The 22345-nt window shown below is 49.0% G+C and overlaps 1 protein-coding gene across 1 annotated transcript in view; it reads left to right on the top strand.

Moving 5' to 3' along the window:
- The first annotated feature begins 1568 nt into the window (after positions 1-1568).
- CASP7 (caspase 7) overlaps positions 1569-22345 on the top strand; it is an 89187-nt gene continuing 68410 nt past the window's right edge. The window contains exons 1-2 of the mRNA XM_088481340.1: positions 1569-1653; positions 14334-14461. Coding sequence (XP_088337466.1) covers positions 1651-1653; positions 14334-14461 — 131 coding nt within the window. The 5' untranslated portion in view covers positions 1569-1650. The remainder of the gene's footprint in view (positions 1654-14333; positions 14462-22345) is intronic.

Consider the following 22345-nt stretch of genomic DNA (forward strand, 5'->3'; position numbering starts at 1 on the left):
GAGACCAGAGGCATAAGGCTGCATGTACACGCGGGTCACCGCAAGCGGTGACCACGCGACTTACCTGTCCCCGTCGAGCCGGCAGCAGCCCAGGGATTCCTCCAGAGTCCGGCTAGTACAGACTCTGGGGTCCCGCTGCGATCCCCAGATCTGTACTGGCGTCGCAGCACCGGCGGAGTGTAGGAGCGGCAGCTTAGACGTCCATTGGACAGTCTGATGCTGCCGCTCTGAAGAGTAGTAAAAAATAATAAAATAAAACTCTTTAAAATAAATTATAAGTTTCAGTAACGGTGACCCGACTCCGGCCAGGCACCAACTTAAACTGAGGTGCCTCTGGCTGGGGGGAGGGGTTATAGGGAGAGTGGACCCAAGTGCATCCTGGGAGCTAAAAGCTTTAACTGCGTGGTGCCCGGATTTTGTTCCCAACCTATACCCCAAGGTCAACCCTGTGGACCCCCTATGGACCCTGAAGTAGAAAGTGACTGATCCATGCCATGCAGACAGGGATAGTGACTGATCCATGCCATGCATAGACAGGGATAGTGACTGATCATGCCATGCATAGACAGGGATAGTGACTGATCATGCCATGCATAGACAGGGATAGTGACTGATCCATGCCATGCAGACAGGGATAGTGACTGATCCATGCCATGCATAGACAGGGATAGTGACTGATCATGCCATGCATAGACAGGGATAGTGACTGATCATGCCATGCATAGACAGGGGTAGTGACTGATCATGCCATGCATAGACAGGGGTAGTGACTGATCATGCCATGCATAGACAGGGGTAGTGACTGATCATGCCATGCATAGACAGGGGTAGTGACTCATCCATGCCATGCATAGACAGGGATAGTGACTGATTCATTCCATGCAGACAGGGAGTGACTGATCATGCCATGCATAGACAGGGATAGTGACTGATTCATTCCATGCAGACAGGGATAGTGACTGATCCATGCCATGCATAGACAGGGATAGTGACTGATCCATGCCATGCATAGACAGGGATAGTGACTGATCCATGCCCGTGCACAGACAGGGATAGTGACTGATCCATGCCATGCATAGACAGGGATAGTGACTGATCATGCCATACATAGACAGGGATAGTGACTGATCCATACCATGCATAGACAGGGATAGTGACTGATCATGTCGTGCATAGACAGGGATAGTGACTGATCATGCCGTGCATAGACAGGGATAGTGACTGATCATGCCGTGCATAGACAGGGATAGTGACTGATCATGCCATGCATAGACAGGGATAGTGACTGATCATGCCATGTATAGAGGCAGCACACATATTGGTAGCACCACAATACACACATGTATGTACTCTATATATATGATATAATTACCTCACACTTTGTAAAATGTATTAATTTGCAAATACAGACATCTCCATGGAGCATACACAGGGGAAGGAGTGTAATACTGACTAGTAACTACATACATACATACATGCACAAGGCGGGAATGGAGAGGGGGGGGTGTCCGGGGGAGTCTCCTCCTGACTGACTGTGTCCTGTGCAAACTCTTCCTTCTTCCTTGTGGGGCGGGGACACAATAATGAAACTTTGTGACAGATAATTTCGGAGAAGCAGAGTCGGAGGAGGTTCCCCGGTCATCACAGACAATGGTAATATACTGTATCTGTATATAATATATCATCCATCATGTGTATAATCACTGCTGCTGGCCCGGTAACTTTTCCGGTGCCTGAGACCAGCACCTTTATTCTGATTCACTCAGCAGTTATATCTTCTCAGGGCATGGGTGTGATCTGTTGCAGTGTGTGGGTGCAATGGTCTGCAGGCTGTGTGGGTGCAATGGTCTGCAGGCTGTGTGGGTGCAATTTGCTACAGTTTGTATGGGACAGATGCAATGGTCTGCAGTCTGGATGGGTGCAGTGGTTTGCAGTTTCTAGACATTGCGATGTCGTTTTATATGTATAGGGCCATGTAGCCGTCCTGGGGAGTGTGGAGTCCCAGTTACTGTGGTACTACAAGTCTCATCATGCCTGGTCAGTGATCTATAGGAGAATTACTGAATTGGAAGATCTGACCTCTGGCACTTCCCGCAGCTACCTCTAGGGGGCGCCCCTGCTACAATGTGGTTTTAAATCGTCTCTTGAGGTCTGAAGAAAAATGAAAGTAAAACAAAGTTAAATTAGTTTTAATTTCCCATAATTATGACACTGATGGGTGCGTGGCAGGGTGCTGAATCTTCCCACACCCCGAACAGATCTGGGCCTGACACTAATGCAATAGCAGCTGCGATTTTCGCACGGAACGCAGCTGCAAAAATATGCTGTTTCCAAAGCTTAGCCGAGCATAGGGACGCCCATTGCTGCCATCTCATATCCGTCCAATATCGTGCAGCAGTGTAAACATCAGTAACATCGATGCAGACAAGCTGCAAGTCTGACCAGCCGCAAACACTGCGTCTCTCCTGACAGACAGAGAACGCCGATGCTGCGAAGGAGATAGCAATGGCTAATTTATGTACGTCCATGCAACAGTGTTTAAATGGTCAGACGCACCTGTGTTTGCCTTTCCACCCACCCACCCACCATTATCTCCAAGAAACTACCTGTCGCACACTTTTTGCGAATGAATCCTGTGCGAGCGTAATAGCAAAACAATCGCTGCACGTGTGAGGTGTGGCTTTAGGTGCGTACACACTAGATGATAGAGGAACGACTGTACGATTACTACATTGTAATCGTACAATCGTTCATCTTCCTGTGCAGTTGGATAATGTGCCTACACTGAACGGTATGTCGTTCAGTGCAGGCACCCTCCCCAGGGTTGGCCTGCGCGTTCACGAACGATTAATGAGCGATTGAATGATTATGATGTCGTAGTCGTTCAATATTATTATTATTTAATCGCCCAGTGTGTACGCACCTTTACATGTCTACTTAGTTACAAACAATCGCTCCTTTAATCTGGTGGCTGTTGACCTATAATGAGCTGTAAGGACACTAAGGGGTCAATTTTAAGTTGGTCTCGAGGGAGGTGAGGTGAGTTGACGTTGCGATGGTGTGGGAACGCCCGACATGGCACCTCTTCTCGCTGCCCAATCTCTACCCGGACTCACTGATTTTTGTACGCAGCCCTGCGGGGCTGCAAACAAAAATCATCTGAATCGATTCAATGACCTGTAAAGGGCACCAGTTGTCCTTGCAATGGCACTGCAATTTGCACCCCTTGTGACCTGGACTCGCATCGGACTTGCACATTTTTGCGCACAGCCCTATGGCTTGCGAGTCCGGAGGTACTGTAGTTGCATATAGCTGAACTTACATGCAGCCGTGGGTAATTGAATTGACCTGGTCGTTTCCGCAGCTACCATAAGTGCTGCATATACTGTAGCTGCACCCCCTTGTACAAACCGGCGAGGTTGAGCTAATTGAATCGATCCCTATATAAATGGAAATATGTTCTTGTACTTCTTGCAAGTTGCTTTGTATAAAATCATCAACAGTCACAAATACTGAATATGGGAATTTATCAGAAATGAGGTGGTCAGGCTGGTCATACAATGAACAAATAGCCCATAGCAATAATCATCATAAAACATTTATAGTCTTCATTCTAGCACCCTGCACCTGTCACACCCCATGCAGTTCCTCTTTCCTGCCTAGGGTGTCGCTCGCTGCTCTGATGCTTCTAGCACACACTGGTCTGCATATCAGAAGTATGTTGCATCAGCTGAGTGTGCTAGAAGCACCAGAGCAGAGAGTGACACCCCAGGCAGGAAAGAGGAACTGCACGGGTAGTGACAGGTGTAGGGTGCTAGAGCGAACACTAGTATTTTATTATGGAATACATGTGACCAACTAACATCCATCCATGACCTCTTTGTCTCAAACAACCTCAACCTTCTGGCCTTAACAGAAACATGGCTCACACAATCAGACAGACACTGCCTCCCCTGCTGCACTCTCACACGTTGATCTCCACACACACACCTCCAGACCTTTTAACCGTAAATGAGGTGGGGTTGGAATATTACTGTCCCAATTTTTCACATACACAGTTCTACCACAGGTTCCCTCACTCACATTTACATCTATCAGGATTTTCTCCCCTTTCTCTCTGCGGGATATAGTTATGTTCCTGCTGGCGGATTCCCAGAGCCAGCATCCCAATCACTGACATCTCGACAGGAACGATTAGGGTTAGGCACTAGGGGGAGGTTTAGGGTTAGACTGCAGTGGGGAAGTAGGGTTAGGGTCAGGCTGCGGGGGCGAGGGTTAGGTTTAGGCTGCCGGGAGGGAGGGTTAGGTTTAGGCTGCCGGGAGGGTTGGTTAATTTTAGGCTGCCGGAGGGAGGGTTAGGTTTAGGCTGCGGGGAGGAAGGGTTAGGTTTAGGCCGCCGGGAGGAAGGGTTAGGTTTAGGCCGCCGGGAGGGAGGGTTAGGTTTAGGCCGCCAGGAGGGAGGGTTAATTTTAGGCTGCCGGGAGGGAGGGTTAGGTTTAGGCTGCGGGGAGGGAGGGTTAGGTTTAGGCTGCCGGGAGGGAGGGTTAGGTTTAGGCTGCGGGGAGGGAGGGTTAGGTTTAGGCTGCGGGGAGGGAGGGTTAATTTTAGGCTGCCGGGAGGGAGGGTTAGGTTTAGGCTGCCGGGAGGGAGGGTTAGGTTTAGGCTGCCGGGAGGGAGGGTTAGGTTTAGGCTGCGGGGAGGGAGAGTTAGGTTTAGGCTGCGGGGAGGGAGGTTAGGATTAGGCTGCGGGGAGGGAGGTTAGGTTTAAGCTGCGTGGAGGGAGGGTTAGGTTTAGACTGCGGGGAGGGAGGGTTAGGTTTAGGCTGCGGGGAGGGAGGTTAGGTTTAGGCTGCGGGGAGGGAGGTTAGGTTTAGGCTGCGAGGAGGGAGGTTAGGTTTAGGCTGCGGGGAGGGGGGTTAGGTTTAGGCTGCGGGGAGGGAGAGTTAGGTTTAGGCTGCGGGGAGGGAGGTTAGGTTTATGCTGCGGGGAGGGAGGTTAGGTTTAGGCTGTGGGGAGGGGGGTTAGGTTTAGGCTGCGGGGAGGGAGGAGTTAGGTTTAGGCTGCGGGGAGGGAGGGTTAGGTTTAGGGGTAGGGTTAGGGTACTTACTGTTAGATGTCGGCATTCTAACCCAGTCGAGATGCTGGCGTTCGGAATCAGTGTGCCGGCATCCCATACCTAACACGTCTCCTTGCTGTTGCTATTGCCCACCTGGGCCACACAAACAATTTCTTGAACATTTTTCTGCCTGACTTCCTCACTTCTTATCCTCCGACATCCCCACCATTATCATCATGGGTGATTTCAGTATCCCTATTGATAGTCCACTATCTCCTTGTGCTCTAAACCACTCTAACCTCTTTTCTCTGCCTCTCCCGGGGGTTAATTTACTAAAGCTGGGTACACACTGGCCGATATATTGGCCGATCAATTGATCAGCCAATATATCGTGCCCCCGTCGGCCAGTGTGTACAGACGATATGTCCGTGAACAACGTCGTTCACAGACATATCGCATTGGCTGTGCTGCACAGGGAATGGACAGATATGTCTGCAGACATATCTGTCCATCGGCAAGTGTGTACGGGTGATTAGACGATCGCCTGTACACAGGGGCACCGGGGGGGGAGCCGCGAGCGTGTACTATTTAAACGGGTCCAGCACAGCTCCCCATCCACAGCAGCCCAGGACACGATGCTGTGTGCTGGGCTGCACTGGGAGACTGTCCGAGGCTGCTAAAGTAGCAGCCCGAACAGTCTCCTATGCCAAAGGGGGGGAGCGATCACGCTGATCGCGCCCCCCCATTGGCTGTGCGCCGGGCTGAGGGGCACACAGTGCCCCCCTCCCCAGCGCCGCAAATGTTTTTTTTTTTCCCCCGAAGGTGGCATGGCCACGCCTTCTGCGATTAGGCCACGCCCCCTACCTGTCCCTCGGCCACCGGGACCTGCTGCAGCATGCAGATGATGGTCGGTCAGTGTGTATGAACGACCATCATCTGCAGATATGTCAGGTGTGTACCCACCTTTAGACTCCTGTCTGGTCCAAGATTGCCGAGTGTAAGCTCTCACATCATCGGGAAACTTTTGACAGCTGAAACATTGAAATTTACCATGACTCTTGTTTTGCTTAATCGTGTTTTTCGATGGCATATGTGATCGTGTTTTATCCCTGTGTACCCTGTATCTGACCGCAGCAAAATGCTCCAGACCATGCAGCCTGCACATATCAGTGAGACACATACAAGCTGCATGTGTGTATTGTACAAAATAAAAATGTGTAAAAAAAAAAACAGTGGGGTTCACCCCCCCCCAAAGCATAAGCAGCCCCAGGCTCTGTGAGCCAGTCCTAGTTTTAAAAAAAAATATGGGGGACAAAATGTGTAGGGGTCCCCCCGTATTTAATGAACCAGCACTGGGCTCTGTGACCTGGTCCTGGTTTTAAAAATACTGGTAAAAAATGGTGTGGGGTTCCCCGTATCTTTAAAACCAGCACCAGGCTCCACTAGCTGTGGTATAATGACCTACCCCTTGGCGCAGGTCCGTCCTCTTCTCCAGTAGAGTCATCTGCCATTAAAAAGAAAAAAGCATTGCCCCAAGCCAGACCGGACTGAAGAGCTGTATGTGTTTACACATATAGCTCTTCCTCGGCAAGTGACAGGACCCACAAGGTTTCTTGCACCTGACGGGCCGCCAGCCAATCAGTGGCCGTTATTATAGTAAGCGGACGCTGATTGGCTGTGAGTGGCCTATCTGTTAGCCTGTCGCCCCATTAGTGTTCACTCTAGGTCCAGCGCCGGACCTAGAGAAAGGGCACATCTGCGCGCTGCAAAGGCACGCGCTCCTGCAAAGGGGTGTGGCCAAGGAAAAGGGGGCATGTCTTTAATACGCGTCCTCTTTTCGTCACTTTTGGGGCCGTTTCCGGCACTTACGGACATACCAGGCAGCCCCCAAGCGCTGCTGTCAGTGTGAATGGATGCTGGGCACAGTTTTCCCCACCCGCGAGACACTGCGACCCGCGGGTGGGGACGGCACCCACAGGTTGTTTCAGCGGGGCGCCGCGCCAGAGGGCAGGGTGGTTTTTTACCTTTAGAAATAGGGCGCGGCGCCCCGCTAAAACAGCCTGTTTTCTGGGAGTGGCATGGCCAGGTTCTGTATCCACGGGCACAAGGCCTGATTCAGAGCCGCTCGCAAAAGCGAGCACTCGCTCTGAATCAGGGTGGCCGCTTTTTAAAAAAAAAAAACGGCCTCCTGGCTGCTCGCTAAGGTGTGGGTGACCACCCACAGCTTTTGCGAGCAGCCAGGTGATGAACGCGACGTGGTAGGGTCTCGTCTGCCGCAAGCCCCAGTGAGCTTCCTGCTCTAATAGAGCAGGAAGCTCACTACTGACATCACGAGTGATATCAGTAGGGCCGCCCTCAAACGGCAGGCGTTCCTTCGGGAACACCTCCGTTTGGCCAGCCACCCCCCCTCCCCGCCTACAAAACGGGGCGAGCTGACGATCAACATCGACAGCCCCGTATGTGGCAAGCCCCGGAGCGAGTGAATTTCTCACTCGCTCCGGGGCTTGCGCGTGCGCAGTGCCCCATCATCGACCCGCTTGCGAGCGGGTCTGAATTAGGCCCACAGTGTACTGGCCTACCAAGCCAGCTAGCCTGCGTAAGCTGAGGCATACTCAGCTTGGCGGAGCTGTCCACCATCACGACCGATGGTTATCCCAGCCTGCGACGTTGGTTGCAGTGCTGGGTTCTAAAATGCAGCAGGGGATGTCAGACACCTCCTGCTGCATTTGCATACTTGAAAGGACGGAATTGCAAAGCTGCTTGCTTGCTGCTCTGCAATCTCTCTCTGCTGATTCAGCCCCTGCATTTATAATAATTCCACCGGCCAATAGTAGTTACCAACCTGATATCTCTATCACTGTTGATAACTCTGCAATCAAACCTACCACAAGCTCGTTGCCTAGGTGTCATTCTGTAAATATAAAACTTTGTGAAGTAACAAACAAGTCCATAAAGACATACAATTGTATTAATGTCAATGAAAACATATTTTCATTTTTATGGGAAAAACATGAGGAAAAGAGAGGAGGGGGAAGCATGGTAAAAAGATAAATAGCCATATTTAATCAATTCTTATCGCTGCAATATGTGGTGATAGAAAAAATTATACTTTCGGGGCAAAGTTTGCAATGGGTGATAGACCCCTAATTGTTTTCATCTGCATGTCCCCTCCCTAATAAGTTTAGTGCAAGCAGAACTACTGTGCTTATAATTTTGTGTGGTGCTTTTCACAGGCCAGCTGGCAATACCGCTCTTGTCCAGAAGGGGGAGTTGGTTCATCACAGACTAGCAAGCACATACTGGAGTGTGCTCCCCAGCATAACATAACTGTGCATACAGCATAAAGGATTGCAATGTGCTGGACTGGCATTACACACAATTAGATGCTGCATAGACAGAGCTGGTTGGTCCTCAGGTCTGTGTTTCCCACATCTAGACATCCTTACAATCTGCATTGTTATGCGGTGTGAGGTCTGGATTTGGGAACCAGTGTTATAAGGGAACCTAAGACCTGGAGTTTCTGTACCTCCACTATAAATCCAATATTTTTATTAGCATTTATTAACTTTTATTTATAAGGCGCCACAAAATGTACGCAGCGCCATATATTATTAGTCATATATTGCAAATCCCGCGGGCCAGGTCGCCATGGCTACCAGTTTTTGCTGCCTGGCTACTAGATTTTGCAGTGAGGGAGGAAGAAGATCCTCATCAGCTATGGCGGAGATTCATGCCTATAGTATTGCGGTGTTCATATCATGTACAGGAGTGCATGTGCTGAGTGCCGCCTGCAGGTGACTGCTGTGCCTGTGTCCGTCCCGGCCTGCGCTGACGACTCCTCTCCATCCTGGCCTGCTCTGATCCCTGCTGTCTGTCGCAGTCTACGCTGATCCTCCTGTACGTCCCGGCTGTCTACGGTCTCCTATCTCCGGCTGCATAGAGCTCTCCGGTAGTAGGGTCTATGGTGTGACCACGAGGGGAGGAGGGTTTTGTTGTACTTTCTGGCACCACTATTCTATGTGAAATGTGGTCCGTTATTACTGGAGGGTGGAGCAGGGGAACTGTACAGAGCAGTGAGGGGGCCTCCTTTTTACTGTATCCATTCAACTGTGACCATTTTGTGCACTAGTATAGTGTGTATAACAGTTACATAATACACAGAGCTGTGCTCCTCACTCACTTCTGTAATTTTTTTGGGGGAACGGTGATCTGGCTCCTACACTTTCATCCTGGCTCCTAGATTTTAGAAAATTTGTCAAGCCCTGCGGTACTGTATACTGTATTTTCTGCTGTATTTGTGGCTTTAGTTTTCCATCCGGTGCTTTAATTGAAATGACCCAGTGTCTGGACCCATCACACTCACTTCTCTGTCCTCATTAGTTACCTGTGTTATTCTCCCCCTTCCAGGCTTAGATTATATTATACAATATGTATTTAATTCAGCTAGTGCCGCAGAGCATTCTCCAGAGAGTCCCATTAAATAAGTCTGGAAGAAGTTTATTTTTAAACCTTCCAAATAGTACAGTAGATTGGAGCCTGACCGGAGAGCTTGCAATCAAACCACGCTCCGCACTAGGGGCTCGTTTCAGACCTGGTCGCTAAGAAGCATTCGCTCATAGCTGGCTGATGTTCGCATTCTGCGCATGTGTATGCATCGCCGTGCGCAAACCAGTGTGAAAGATCGGGAAGCGTACGCTCGCTGTGCATAGACTGCCCATCTGAATGAGTGACAGGAGAAGCCGTTCGTGTGTGGTAACTGGGGCTGGCCACTAGAAACGGGGGAGTGGAGGTGCGAACGCAGGCGAGCCTGAGCGTCCTAATGCCGTTTCAGAGGCGTGCATAATTAACAGTCAGCGTCATAGTACACGTCACCTGGTTGTATTTCACACTGAAGTGCTTGAGGTAGAGTATAGTTAACCTCAAGCGCTGTGTTCGCTTCCGATGGTACCCGATGTACCGATGGTTGCATACACTTCCTGGAGATGACGTGCTCAAGTAGGCGTCTAAAGACCGGCTGGTGGGCGTCTACATACACAGAGCGATCGCACGCCAGGACATAGTGGGCGTGCTAATGCCTTGCCGTGTGATCGCCTGCCTTGCTGGGTGTGTGCCGAATTTGCATACGCTGGGAACGAGCATACGCATCTAGCGAGCGGGTCTGAATCGAGCCCTGGGCTAATAGGAACTAATAGGGGATTGACAAGAACCAGAATTATTTTCCTTCCATTTTATGTGTATTGTACAAACTAAATGACAAGCTCAGTGACTGCTGATGCGATTACTGCTGATGTTTTTTATTTATTCCTATATGAGTATTTGCATCTGGTTTCCATGAATATATGTTACAGGGTCGCTGGTCCTTCCTCTTCCTTCGCCCCGTCCGACCTCGCTCTTCTTGACTGCGCTGTACTGAAATATTTCAAGAACAACTTTTCATTTTGTTTGTTGACAATCCAGCTGCTTCCTACAATCTCCTTCCTGAGTGCCGGGATGTAACAGCAGGAAGGGTCACTGGCCTCAGCCCTCATGTAGCTTTCACACCACAAGTATATTCCATATATATGACAACGTTATAGGGTACGTAAATCCAGACTACGGGTCTGATTCAGCCCCGGATGTAGTCCCGATGCACTCGCTATTGTCCGATGTTTTTGGGACTGCGCAAGTCTGTTGGCTTTGGTCACCGTGTGGGGAAAGCCGCAGCCTGCTCGCGTGTTGCTTCCATTCCTGGGGCGCACCGCAGCCAGCGACTGCATTGTCGGATGCAGCTTTACTGGCCTCTGCAGCTGAGCAACCTTAGAGTTCCGCAGATGTCCGATGGTACAGCCGATGGTCACGATGGTGATCCGATGTTCGGTCTTTGGAGGCATGCAGCAGATCGGAGAAGCCGGCAGTGGGCTTCTGTTTACAAAAAAACACCTCCAGCCGCATTAATGTAACTTCTCAGATCCGCTGCAGCCGTAGGCACAGCACCGATCACTCCTGCACCCAACTCTGAATTGCGTCCCCTCGCTGGCTAAAAGGGGCCAGCTATTTAAATCATGCGCTCGCGCTGCATCACGTAAAGCCGTCCCCTAAGTAATAGCGAGCGGCCGCACTATGCGCTCGCACCTGTATAAAGACGCCCCTTTGCCACTCACAACGCACGTCATCTCCGGCAGTTGAAGGATTAATCGGGAACATGGAGAGCCATCGGAGCTGCTGGCAGCGCTTGTGGTAGCCTTTTCCCACCACAACATTGCGAGCAGTTCAGGCTAAAATACAACCCAGTCATGCGTGTAATGATGCTACTTTGCTAATTGTGCACACCCATTAAACGCCGTTCTGACGGTCGGGCACGCCTGCGTTTGTACATCCACTCCCCCGTTTACAAGCACCTTCCTCTGTTACCACCCACAAACGGCACTATCTGTCACTCAAAATAGCGGCCCGGCTACGGGCGCGCACTTTCCCATCGCAATGACTGGTTCGCGCATGCGCATTGCGACTCATGCGCAGATTGCAAAAAATCGCTTAATGCGAGCGCAGCATTGCGTCTGGGTCTGAATCAGGCCCAGTCTGCGAACAAGGTTCCGCCAATGTGGCTGAGGCTTTGCAGAGAGCTTGGGTAAGATAAGAAGAGTGATGCAGCTGTACGTAAGTAATGTGTCGGGTGTCGGAATACAGGCAAATACCTTAGAGCGTAACCGATGGCTCCTAACGCAGACTGTGGGAGTTGTTTGTCCTCCATAGGTCTGAGATCATTTCCAGCTCTCCCCTCCCAGTCACAAGCACAATACAGATATGGAATCCAGAATGCTTGGGACTCGTGGTTTGGAGGAAGAGGAGTTTCTCCATAATTTGGAGCATGATGTCTAAATTATTCTATATTACCCCTGTTTCTCTGCACACTGTCCCTGCCATCGCCATGCTCGTTCAGAGGGTGAATCTGAGTCTCGAGCTACTGTGAAAACAGACTCATCTGAATCGCAAAACATAATGTTCGCATACGCCGTGCGATGCCTCCGAAGCCGCAAGTAGGTTTGTGTGGGGCGCATCTAGTGCCACCGATTTATTAAGGTGAAGTAGGTGTTTTTCGGTGGCGAGTAGTAAGACGCACGGAGCAGCTGTTTCTCATGGGCGTGTAGCGAACATGTATGTACAGATCATGCGTACGGGAAAGGAACGTCTGTTTCTGATGGATCCTGCACCTACTATAGCAATGGGGATGGTGTTAGCGCCATTATTAATGACGACGACTGCTGCCGCGGACGCTAAAATATCATGTGGGATAGGCTTGCTCTTATATACGCACAAATTTGAGACTCACTATGGTGGATTGTTGCATTAGCATATGAAAGTACATTGTAGCACTGCTCCTCTCAGTAACTAACCAGATACAGATGGTGATTAGGTCTGTGTAAGGACATGGGGCCTTATTCAGACCCGGTCGCAAGCGCTGAGCGCTCTTAACCGGGACGATGTTTGCCCACTGGACATGCGCACGTCTGAGCCGGCTCCGACGTGCGCATGCGCGAGACCCGGCTAGCGACGGGCGCTATGTCGCTACGGGTCTCGCACCAAGGGGGGCGAGCTGTCGATGGTAATTGACAGCTCGCCACTTTTGTGAGGCGGCCAGGGGGGGTGGCCGGCCAAACGGAGGCGTTCCCGACGGAACGCTTGCCGTTTGGGGGCGGCCCCACTGACATCAGCAGTGATGTCAGTGGGGGGCTTCCTGCTCGATCAGAGAAGGAAGCTCCCTGGGGCTTGATCTTGCCGAGACCCAACCTTAGGGTCTCGTCGCAGGTCGCGATGGTCCTGACCATCGCGACCATCAACCTGGTCGCTTGCTAGAGATGTGGGTGGTAACCCACAGCTTAGCTAGCGACCAGGATACCGCCCTTCACACCACAAGTGGCCGCCCTCATTCAGAGCGACCGCTTGTATCTAGTGATCGACTCTGAATGAGGGCCATAATCTCCGAGCAGCAACAATAATTTTTTTTTTCTTCTTCATTGTGGTTGTTGGATTTTTCTTGATGTCAGACTGTGAGGTTCTGGTTTTGTTGTGGGCCCGGGGTGGTGACAGGAGCAGACACAGAAGCAGATTTAAAACAAAACGTGGAACTTTTAATGAGTGGTTTGGCAGACATGAACAATGGGAGAAAATAAAGTCCAGGGATGGCACTAAAGTGCAAATGGGAACTGGGGTGAAGCAATGAGTAAAAGTCCAGGTAGTGGCAGATAGGAGTAGTCCAGTATCCGGGTCTTGTGAAGCTGCAATGAATTTGCAGGTTGAAGTGATTTGCAGGTAGAAGAGGTGAATTGCAGGCTGAGGTGAATTGTCCAGAGGAATGTGAGAGGTGAGAGGAGGCAGGGTGCAGGGTACAGCTGACACAGGTACTCAGCCAAGGGAAAGGTAATGGAGGGTGCAGGGTAGTCCAGCGGGGTAGGAGAAGACAAGCAGGCAGGCAGGTAGCGTATCACAGGTAACAGGTGGTGAGCACAGGGAACTCTCTGTCAGCTAAGCTGAGAAACACGTTGCACTGGCAATAAAGTGAGGCTCTGAACCTCCCTAAATACCAAGTGCTGTGCCGTGACTGGCCAGAGAGAACATGTGACAAACCAGGATTGGGCGATTAGGTCACATGACTGGAGGCAAGATGGCGGCGCCCGTGCCGGAGCGGAACGGAAGCACCACCAGGCCTCACCAGCCTAAAGTGACAACATGCCCGCACAGAACCACACACAGCCAATGCCCCTCGCCAAACACCAGCGCCACCGCCAGATGCCACCCGCAATAGTGACCTCACAGGTAATACCCGTCGACCACCATGCCGAGAAACTCTGGTCGTGACATAGGTCTCTGGATCTAATACCTGTATTACATGGGTGCTGTGATTCCTTGCATAACAATCTGTGCAAACATCCTACCTTCTCATCTAGTAGCATAAGAAGTCTTAAGGCCCTCATACACCTGATCGAGGATCTTGCGATCAGATGGGAAATGCCGATCCGCCGGTCGGAAAAGCCGACTGGCGACCATTGATGTTCAGCGATTTTTTGATCGTGATTGTCATATCTGTGAAATACAACATTGCAGGATTGCAGCAATCCATCCCTGATGGATGGGGGCCTTTAGACTATCGGGTTTAGAGTTTGGTGACCAGTATGAAAGGACTGACCTCATGGTTTATAAGATGACAGAATTACTCTGAGTCTTCTAATATCCTTATATATTCACTACAGTGGTCCCTAACCTCAAACTGACTTATAAATATTCTTCTGTTGCCCCCTAGATGGCGGAAGAGCCGGATGATCTGGTTCCTGAGTGCACTGTAACGGGGGCAGAGTGTTTGGAAGAAGATCTTGAAGATACTGTGGATGCAAAACCCGACCGAAGTCAACGGTTTTCGCTTTTCTCAAAGTAAGATTCAGTGGGTCATCATCTTCTGTGTCTCTGTATAATGTATAAGGGGTATGCTGTGGAACTACACATCCCAGCATGTTCTGCTACAGTTTAATCATACCCTAAACAGCAAAACTGTGGCAGGGCGTGCTGGGATGTGTTGTTCCACAGCAGCTGGTGTGCCGCACGTTGCCTACCCCTGTACTATATCACCTTTTTCGATGTCACCATTGTAGGCTATGAATCTGCTAATTGTGAAGGATGACTGGATTACAAGGACGGGAGAATTGGACTTTATTTTTTTTAAGAAAAAAATAAAGTTTATGTAACAAATTGGTGAGAACAATGAATAACACGCCTCCACATAATAACCTTATTCTAGCAATACCATAATCAGCGGATGGTGTTAAATCTAAGCGTTCCTACACCAAATATAATTAAAATGAAAAAAAAAACCAGCTTTGCCTTTGGCCATTAGATGGCAGTAGAGTCACATTTATCTCACACAAGTATAAAGGACTCCGATATACAGTCAGGTGCATAAATATTGGGACATTGACAGAAGTTTCATATTTTGGCCTCTATTCACCACCACAATGGCTTTGAAATGAAACAAACAAGGTGTGCTTTAACTGCAGACTTTCAGATTTAATTTGAGGGTAATTACATCCAAATCAGGTGAACGGTGTAGGAATTACAACGGTTTCTATATGTGCCTCCCACTTTTTAAGGGGCCAAAAGTAATGGGACAAACTAAATCCTAAATCTAACTTTCACTTTTTAATACTTTGTTGCAAATCCTTTGCAGGCAATTACAGCCTGAAGTCTGGAACGCATAGACATCCCCAGACGCTGGGTTTCATCCCTGGTGATGCTCTGCCAGGCCTCTACTGCAAATGTCTTCAGTTCCTGCTTGTTCTTGGGGCATTTTCCCTTCAGTTTTGTCTTCATCAAGTGAAATGCATGCTCAATCGGATTCAGGTCAGGGGATTGACTTGGCCATTGCATAACATTCCACTTTTTAGCCTTAAAAAACTCTTTGGTTGCTTTTGCAGTATGCTTCGGGTCATTGTCCATCTGCACTGTGAAGCGCCGTCCAATGAGTTCTGAAGCATTTGACTGAATATGAGCATATAATATTGCCCGAAACACTTCAGAATTCATTCTGCTGCTTTTGTCAGCAGTCACATCATCAATAAATACAAGGGAACCAGTTCTATTGGCAGCCATACATGCCCACGCCATGACACTACCACCACCATGCTTCACTGATGAGGTGGTATGTTTTGGATCATGAGCAGTTCCTTTCCTTCTCCATACTCTTCTCTTCCCATCACTCTGGTACAAGTTGATCTTTGTCTCATCTGTCCATAGCATGTTGTTCCAGAACTGTAATGGCTTTTTTAGATGTTTGGCAAACTCTAATCTGGTCTTCCTGTTTTTGTGGCTCACCAATGGTTTACATCTTGTGGTGAACCCTCTATATTCACTCTTGTGAAGTCTTCTCTTGATTGTTGACTTTGACACATATACACCTACCTCCTGGAGAGTGTTCTTGATTTGGCCAACTGTTGTGAAGGGGTTTTTCTTCACCAGGGAAATAATTCTTCTGTCATCCACCACAGTTGTTTCCGTGGTCTTCTGGGTCTTTTGGTGTTGCTGAGCTCTCCGGTGCGTTCTTTCTTTTTAAGAATGTTCCAAACAGTTGATTTGGCCACACCTAATGGTTTTTGCTATCTCTCTGATGGGTTTGTTTTTTTCAGCCTAATGACGGCTTGCTTCACTGATAGTGACAGCTCTTTGGATCTCATATTGAGAGTCGACAGCAACTGATTCCAAATGCAAATGTCACACCTAGAATCAACTCCAGACCTTTTACCTGCTTAATTGATAATGAAATAATGAGGGAATAGCCCACACCTGTCCATGAAATAGCTTTTGAGTTGATAGTCCCATTACTTTTGGCCCCTTAAAAAGTGGGAGTCACATATAGAAACTGTTGTAATTCCTACACCGTTCACCTGATTTGGATGTAATTACCCTCAAATTAAATCTGAAAGTCTGCAGGTAAAGCACATCTTGTTTGTTTCATTTCAAAACCATTGTGGTGGTGAATAGAGGCCAAAATATGAAAATTCTGTCAATGTCCCAATATTTATGCACCTGACTGTAAATTTACTAAAGTGAGAGTTTTTAGAAGTGAGTTTTAAAAGTGATGTTGCCCAGTGCTGCAGTATTGCCGGTGTGCCGCCTAAATCCCGCCATCAACCAATGAATCCCGGGGTGTTCGTGTCTGTCATTCCCTCTAGGTCACTTCCGGTTCCTGCCATCGTCCTGGATACTCTATCGTGTTGACGTTCTGCTATTTCCTGTTTATAATCGTAACCTAGGGGACGGCTGAGTTCCTGCTTGTAGTCATAGTAATGTATGTATACACAAGTCCCGACCGGAAGAGTCCTTTTTTCAGCGTGGTATAAACATATCAAACTGAAAAAAACATATATTAAATTGCAATAAAATGGTAAAAAAAACAGCGGTAGGCATATTGCAGAGTGTTTAATAACATATATAAGAACAAGTATCACATAAACCACTTTAGTTCAAAATCGCTGTTTAACCCCTTCCGTAACAGTGTCTGACAGGAGTGTACGCATTTCATTTCTGTTCTTTCTACATTACTAGCTACATCTCTTTTGATCTTATATAATTTTTGACGTGGTTTGCTGAGCAGTTGTGTTCCTTTTTTAAAATGAGAGAGCGAATGCGTATGTACCCCATTTTTTATATTGCGTAGATGTTCTGTGATACAGACTCTTAGCATTCTGGAGGTGCGGCCAATGTAAAATTTATTGCATGAGCATTGTATTGCATAAATTCTATATTTGGATCCGCATGTAATAAAATCCTTGATCCTATGTTTGTAATCATTAATCAGCACTTCCTCAATTTTACCATTTTTAAAACCGTGGTGTCTGCATGCAATCGGGGTGTTTTTATATTCCTAGCGCAATATGTTATGTGTTCAATGGAAAGCTTGAAAGCTTTTAGGTACGGTCTACTAGAATGTGTATCTAATAACCATCTACAGCGTCTGGCCCGGGGGTTGCATTAAAAAAAAAAAAAAATACCATTTCTGTCTCCTTGTGTTAGAACAAATCATTGAGAATATATTTTAAGTGGATCATTGTTAACTTTCAAAACGTATGTTTCCTGAGCTTACAGAGAATTTGCATGTAATATATAGCAGTGCCACTAGATGGCGCAGTAATGCTGTTTCACGGTTGTAGTGTGAAAAGTACAGAGTAGAGCCATTTTTAGCTAATGCGCATGCCTGAACGCACTCTTAAAATACACGTGTGCCGATGGCGTGCTTACAAGGCCGCAGTAATGATTCAGATTTGCGCAGGAAGAACTGTATAGGCAATCTATGGGGCAGTGACTGGGAGTCACCGGGGAGGTGGTCAGAAACAGCGCACGCAGAGATAGCGTATTATGGGAGTGTCGCTGAAAGCTGGTTCGTACATAGACGCTCTACTGCTCACGTAGGGGGCCATATGCAGTCAGAGAATCTGCGTCTGCCAGAGGGCCTGGTGCGAGTTTCAGTGCGCGCATGCTGTTTGCGTCTTTACGCACTAGGCGGTAAAGCAGCATCTATAGACGCTGCAAGTGGGCGTCTCAGTCCTGCACATTTATACGTACAGATGCACATACAGCAATAGCATAACGCCGCAGACGCAACTGCGCAAAAGACGATGACGCTGCTGCTTCTGCGTGTGACCTCGGATAAGGCCCTTAGTGTTATAAGGCAGCAGTTCTCACTCATTCCCAGAGTAGACCATTTGCGTTATTTGTACCACCCAACATTTGCAAAGAACAACAGATGTAATGACTACTGTATAATTGCTGTTATGGTGCATACACACGGTCAGATTTTTATTCAGATCTGAACGATAACGATTTCAAAAATCGTTCAATTGTCCATATCTGAAGGAAAATCTGACATATCTGACATGTCTGAACGATGCGCGTTGCTGATGGTCAGATAATGATATCTGACATCTGATGTGTTTGCAGTCCGATTTTGACGATTTCAGTCATTTTAATGCAGTCAAAAATCGTTCGTAGTTCAAATCGTTCATCAAACACATCATCTGACAAATCTGACCATTAGATGAAAATGTTTAGGGACCGCCATATATGGACGCTATAAACAAGATTTATTATGATTTAAAAAAACAATACTATGGACAATTAAACACATGCTCTTTTTCAGTATTTCTTTTAACGCGATCTTCTCTTCTAATAATGCCAGGGCTACACGCACATTTGTTTACAACTTTATTACTTTGATTCAAGCAGTAACTGGTAACCCGAAATGTTAATGTCCTATGCGGATGTCAGTTACAAGCTCTGACCTTAGGGGGCGCTGTGTCAGAAATCGCCCGCAAGTCACTAAGGGCCTGGCTCAGAGATGGATGGAATGGCAGAGCCACACGCACGCGGCTGCGTAGTTCCGTCCATCTCAAGTGCAGCAACAGACACCTTCCTGCTGCATCTGCGATCCCAGCGCTGTGACCGAGGTTTCAGCCTGGGATCACCATCGGAACAGTCGCAATGGTTGTCTCTTTGTCCAGGCTGCAGTATCTGAAGCTTACTGCAGCCTGATCGGGTCCTGGCCTCATCCCCCCCAGAAAATAAGGACGGCACTCCCCCATTTCATGTGACCCACCCCCCTCAAAACACTTCTACTTGTCAATCAGGTAGAAGTTTGGTGGCACTTCGTGTGGTATCGCTGGACCCATTCTGCAGACCACTTACCATCGGGTTAGCGTACATCCAGGGGCGGTTCTATGGTTACGCATGGTACGCGGCCGCGTAAGGCGCCACATAGTGAAGGGCGCCGCGGCCGCGACCATGCAGATTTCAGAGGCTTACCGCGGTGCAGACTGTGTCTCTGTGACACAGCTGCACCGCGCGTGTAGCGCTGACCGGACGGAGTTCGGTCAGCGCTACACAGTGCCAAACACACAGCCGCCGGAGCCGGCAGCTGTGTGTTTGTTTCAGCAGCTGATGAGAGTCTGTCGTTTAAAAATCGTTTATAAATCGTGCAGTGTTTGATTGTTAACGAACAACGATGCGCGCTCCTGCTGGTCCTGATCGTCTCGTCAGTCGACTGAACATGCAGGTCAATTTCACTTGATCTATTAAAGACAGTTTGCAAATCGTTCAGACTGAAAGATAAACTTTCAAGGGAAAAAATCAAGGGAAAATCGTTTAGAGATTGGACAGGGAGCAGATAGTCTAGTGGATGTGCTCCATTAACCACAACCACCTCTGATGGGAGGCTATTCCACTTATCCACTACCCTTTCTGTTTTTCCTCAAGTTTTCTTTGAACCTAGATCCCGCCAGTCTCAGGGTCTCATTCAGACCCGCTCGCGAGCGCTGTACGCTCGCAAGCGGGTCGATGCTACCCAAATGCGCACGACGGAGGTGCCTCCGTCGTGCGCACGCGTGAGACCCGGCGAGTGACAGGGAAGCCGTCGCTCGGGGTCTCGCACTTAAGGGGGCATGCTGTCGATGGTGAGTGACAGCACGCCCCCTTTGTTGGGCGCGCCGGGGGCGTGGCTGCCCAGACGGAGGCGTTCCCATGGGAACGCCTACCGTCTGGGTCCGGCCCCAGTGACATCACTAGACATCACTCTGAGAGAGCCAAAAGCACTCCGGGCTTGTGGCAGACGAGACCTTACCACAAGGGTCTCGTCGCAAGCCCAATGGTCGCGATGGTCTTGACCATCGCGACCATCTTTTTGGCCGCTTGCATAAGCTGTGGGTGGTCACCCACAGCTATGCGAACGGTGAAGGAGGCCGCTCCATTTTTAGTTAGAACGTCCCTGATTCAGAGCGAGCGCTCTGGTTAGAGCGTCCAGCTCTGAATCAGGCCCTCAGTGCTTATCCTCATGTTCTAATACTTCTCTTCCTTTAAACCTTCCTCGCTCCAGTCTCAGTGCTTGTCCTCGTGTTCTAATACTTCTCTTCCTTAGAACCTCCCTCCCTACAGTCTCAGGGGGTCATTCAGACCCGCTCGCGAGCAAAGGACGCTCGCAAGCGGGTCAATGTTGCCCCACTGCGCATGGTCACGACGGAGAGAGCTCCGTCGTGCGCATGCGCGTGACCCGGATAGCGACGGGCTCTCCGTCGCTCCGGGTCTCGCACCAAAGGGGGCGTGCTGTCGATGTTGATTGACAGCACGCCCCCTTTGGTGGGCATGCCGGGGGCGTCGCTGCCAGACGGAGGCGTTCCCATGGGAACGCCTACCGTCTGAAGCCGGACCCACTGACATCACTAGTGATGTCAGTGGGAGTGATTTTGGCTCTGATAGAGCCAAAATCACTCCTGGGCTTGCGGCAGCGACACCCTACCCCAGGATCTCGTCGCAAGCCCGATGGTCGCGATGGTCTTTTTGGCCGCTCGCATATGCTTTTCAGGTAGGAGGGCACTGATTCAGAGCGAGCGCTCTGGTCAGAGCGTTCAGCTCTGAATCAGGCCCTCAGTGCTTGTCCTTGTGTTCTAATACTAAACGTCCCTCCCTCCAGTCTCAGTGCTTGTCCTTGAGTTCTAATACTTCTCTTCCTTTATACCTCCCTCCCTCCAGTCTCACTGCTTGTCCTCGTGTTCTAATGCTTCTCTTCCTTTATACCTCCCTCCCTACAGTCTCACTGCTTGTCCTCGTGTTCTAATGCTTCTCTTCCTTTATACCTCCCTCCCTACAGTCTCAGTGCTTGTCCTCGTGTTCTAATACTAAACCTCCCTCCCTCCAGTCTCACTGCTTGTCCTCGTGTTCTAATACCTCCCTCCCTACAGTCTCAGTGCTTGTCCTCGTGTTCTAATACTTCTCTTCCTTTATACCTCCCTCCCTCCAGTCTCACTGCTTGTCCTCGTGTTCTAATGCTTCTCTTCCTTTATACCTCCCTCCCTACAGTCTCAGTGCTTGTCCTCGTGTTCTAATACTAAACCTCCCTCCCTCCAGTCTCACTGCTTGTCCTCGTGTTCTAATACCTCCCTCCCTACAGTCTCAGTGCTTGTCCTCGTGTTTTAATGCTTCTCTTCCTTTATACCTCCCTCCCTCCAGTCTCAGTGCTTGTCCTTGTGTTCTAATACTTCTCTTCCTTTAAACCTCCCTCCCTCCAGTCTCAGTGCTTGTCCTTGTGTTCTAATACTAAACCTCCCTCCCTCCAGTCTCAGTGCTTGTCCTTCAGTTCTAATACTTCTCTTCCTTTACACCTCCCTCCCTTCAGTCTCAGTGCTTGTCCTTGTGTTCTAATACTTCTCTTCCTTTAAACCTCCCTCCCTCCAGTCTCACTGCTTGTCCTCGTGTTCTAATACCTCCCTCCCTACAGTCTCAGTACTTGTCCTCGTGTTCTAATACTTCTCTTCCTTTATACCTCCCTCCCTCCAGTCTCAGTGCTTGTCCTCGTGTTCTAATACTAAACCTCCCTCCCTCCAGTCTCACTGCTTGTCCTTGTGTTCTAATACCTCCCTCCCTACAGTCTCAGTGCTTGTCCTCGTGTTCTAATACTTCTCTTCCTTTATACCTCCCTCCAACCAGTCTCAGTGCTTGTCCTCGTGTTCTAATACTAAACCTCCCTCCCTCCAGTCTCACTGCTTGTCCTTGTGTTCTAATACTTCTCTTCCTTTACACCTCCCTCCCTCCCTCCAGTCTCAGTACTTGTCCTCATGTTCTAATACTTCTCTTCCTTTACACCTCCCTCCCTCCAGTCTCAGTGCTTGTCCTCGTGTTCTAATACTTCTCTTCCTTTATACCTCCCTCCCTCCAGTCTCAGTGCTTGTCCTTGTGTTCTAATACTTCTCTTCCTTTAAACCTACCTCCCTACAGTCTTAC

Source organism: Taudactylus pleione, unplaced genomic scaffold, assembly GCF_031769625.1.
Source record: "Taudactylus pleione unplaced genomic scaffold, aTauple2 ptg000269l, whole genome shotgun sequence".
In the NCBI taxonomy this organism is placed as follows: Eukaryota; Metazoa; Chordata; class Amphibia; order Anura; family Myobatrachidae; genus Taudactylus; species Taudactylus pleione.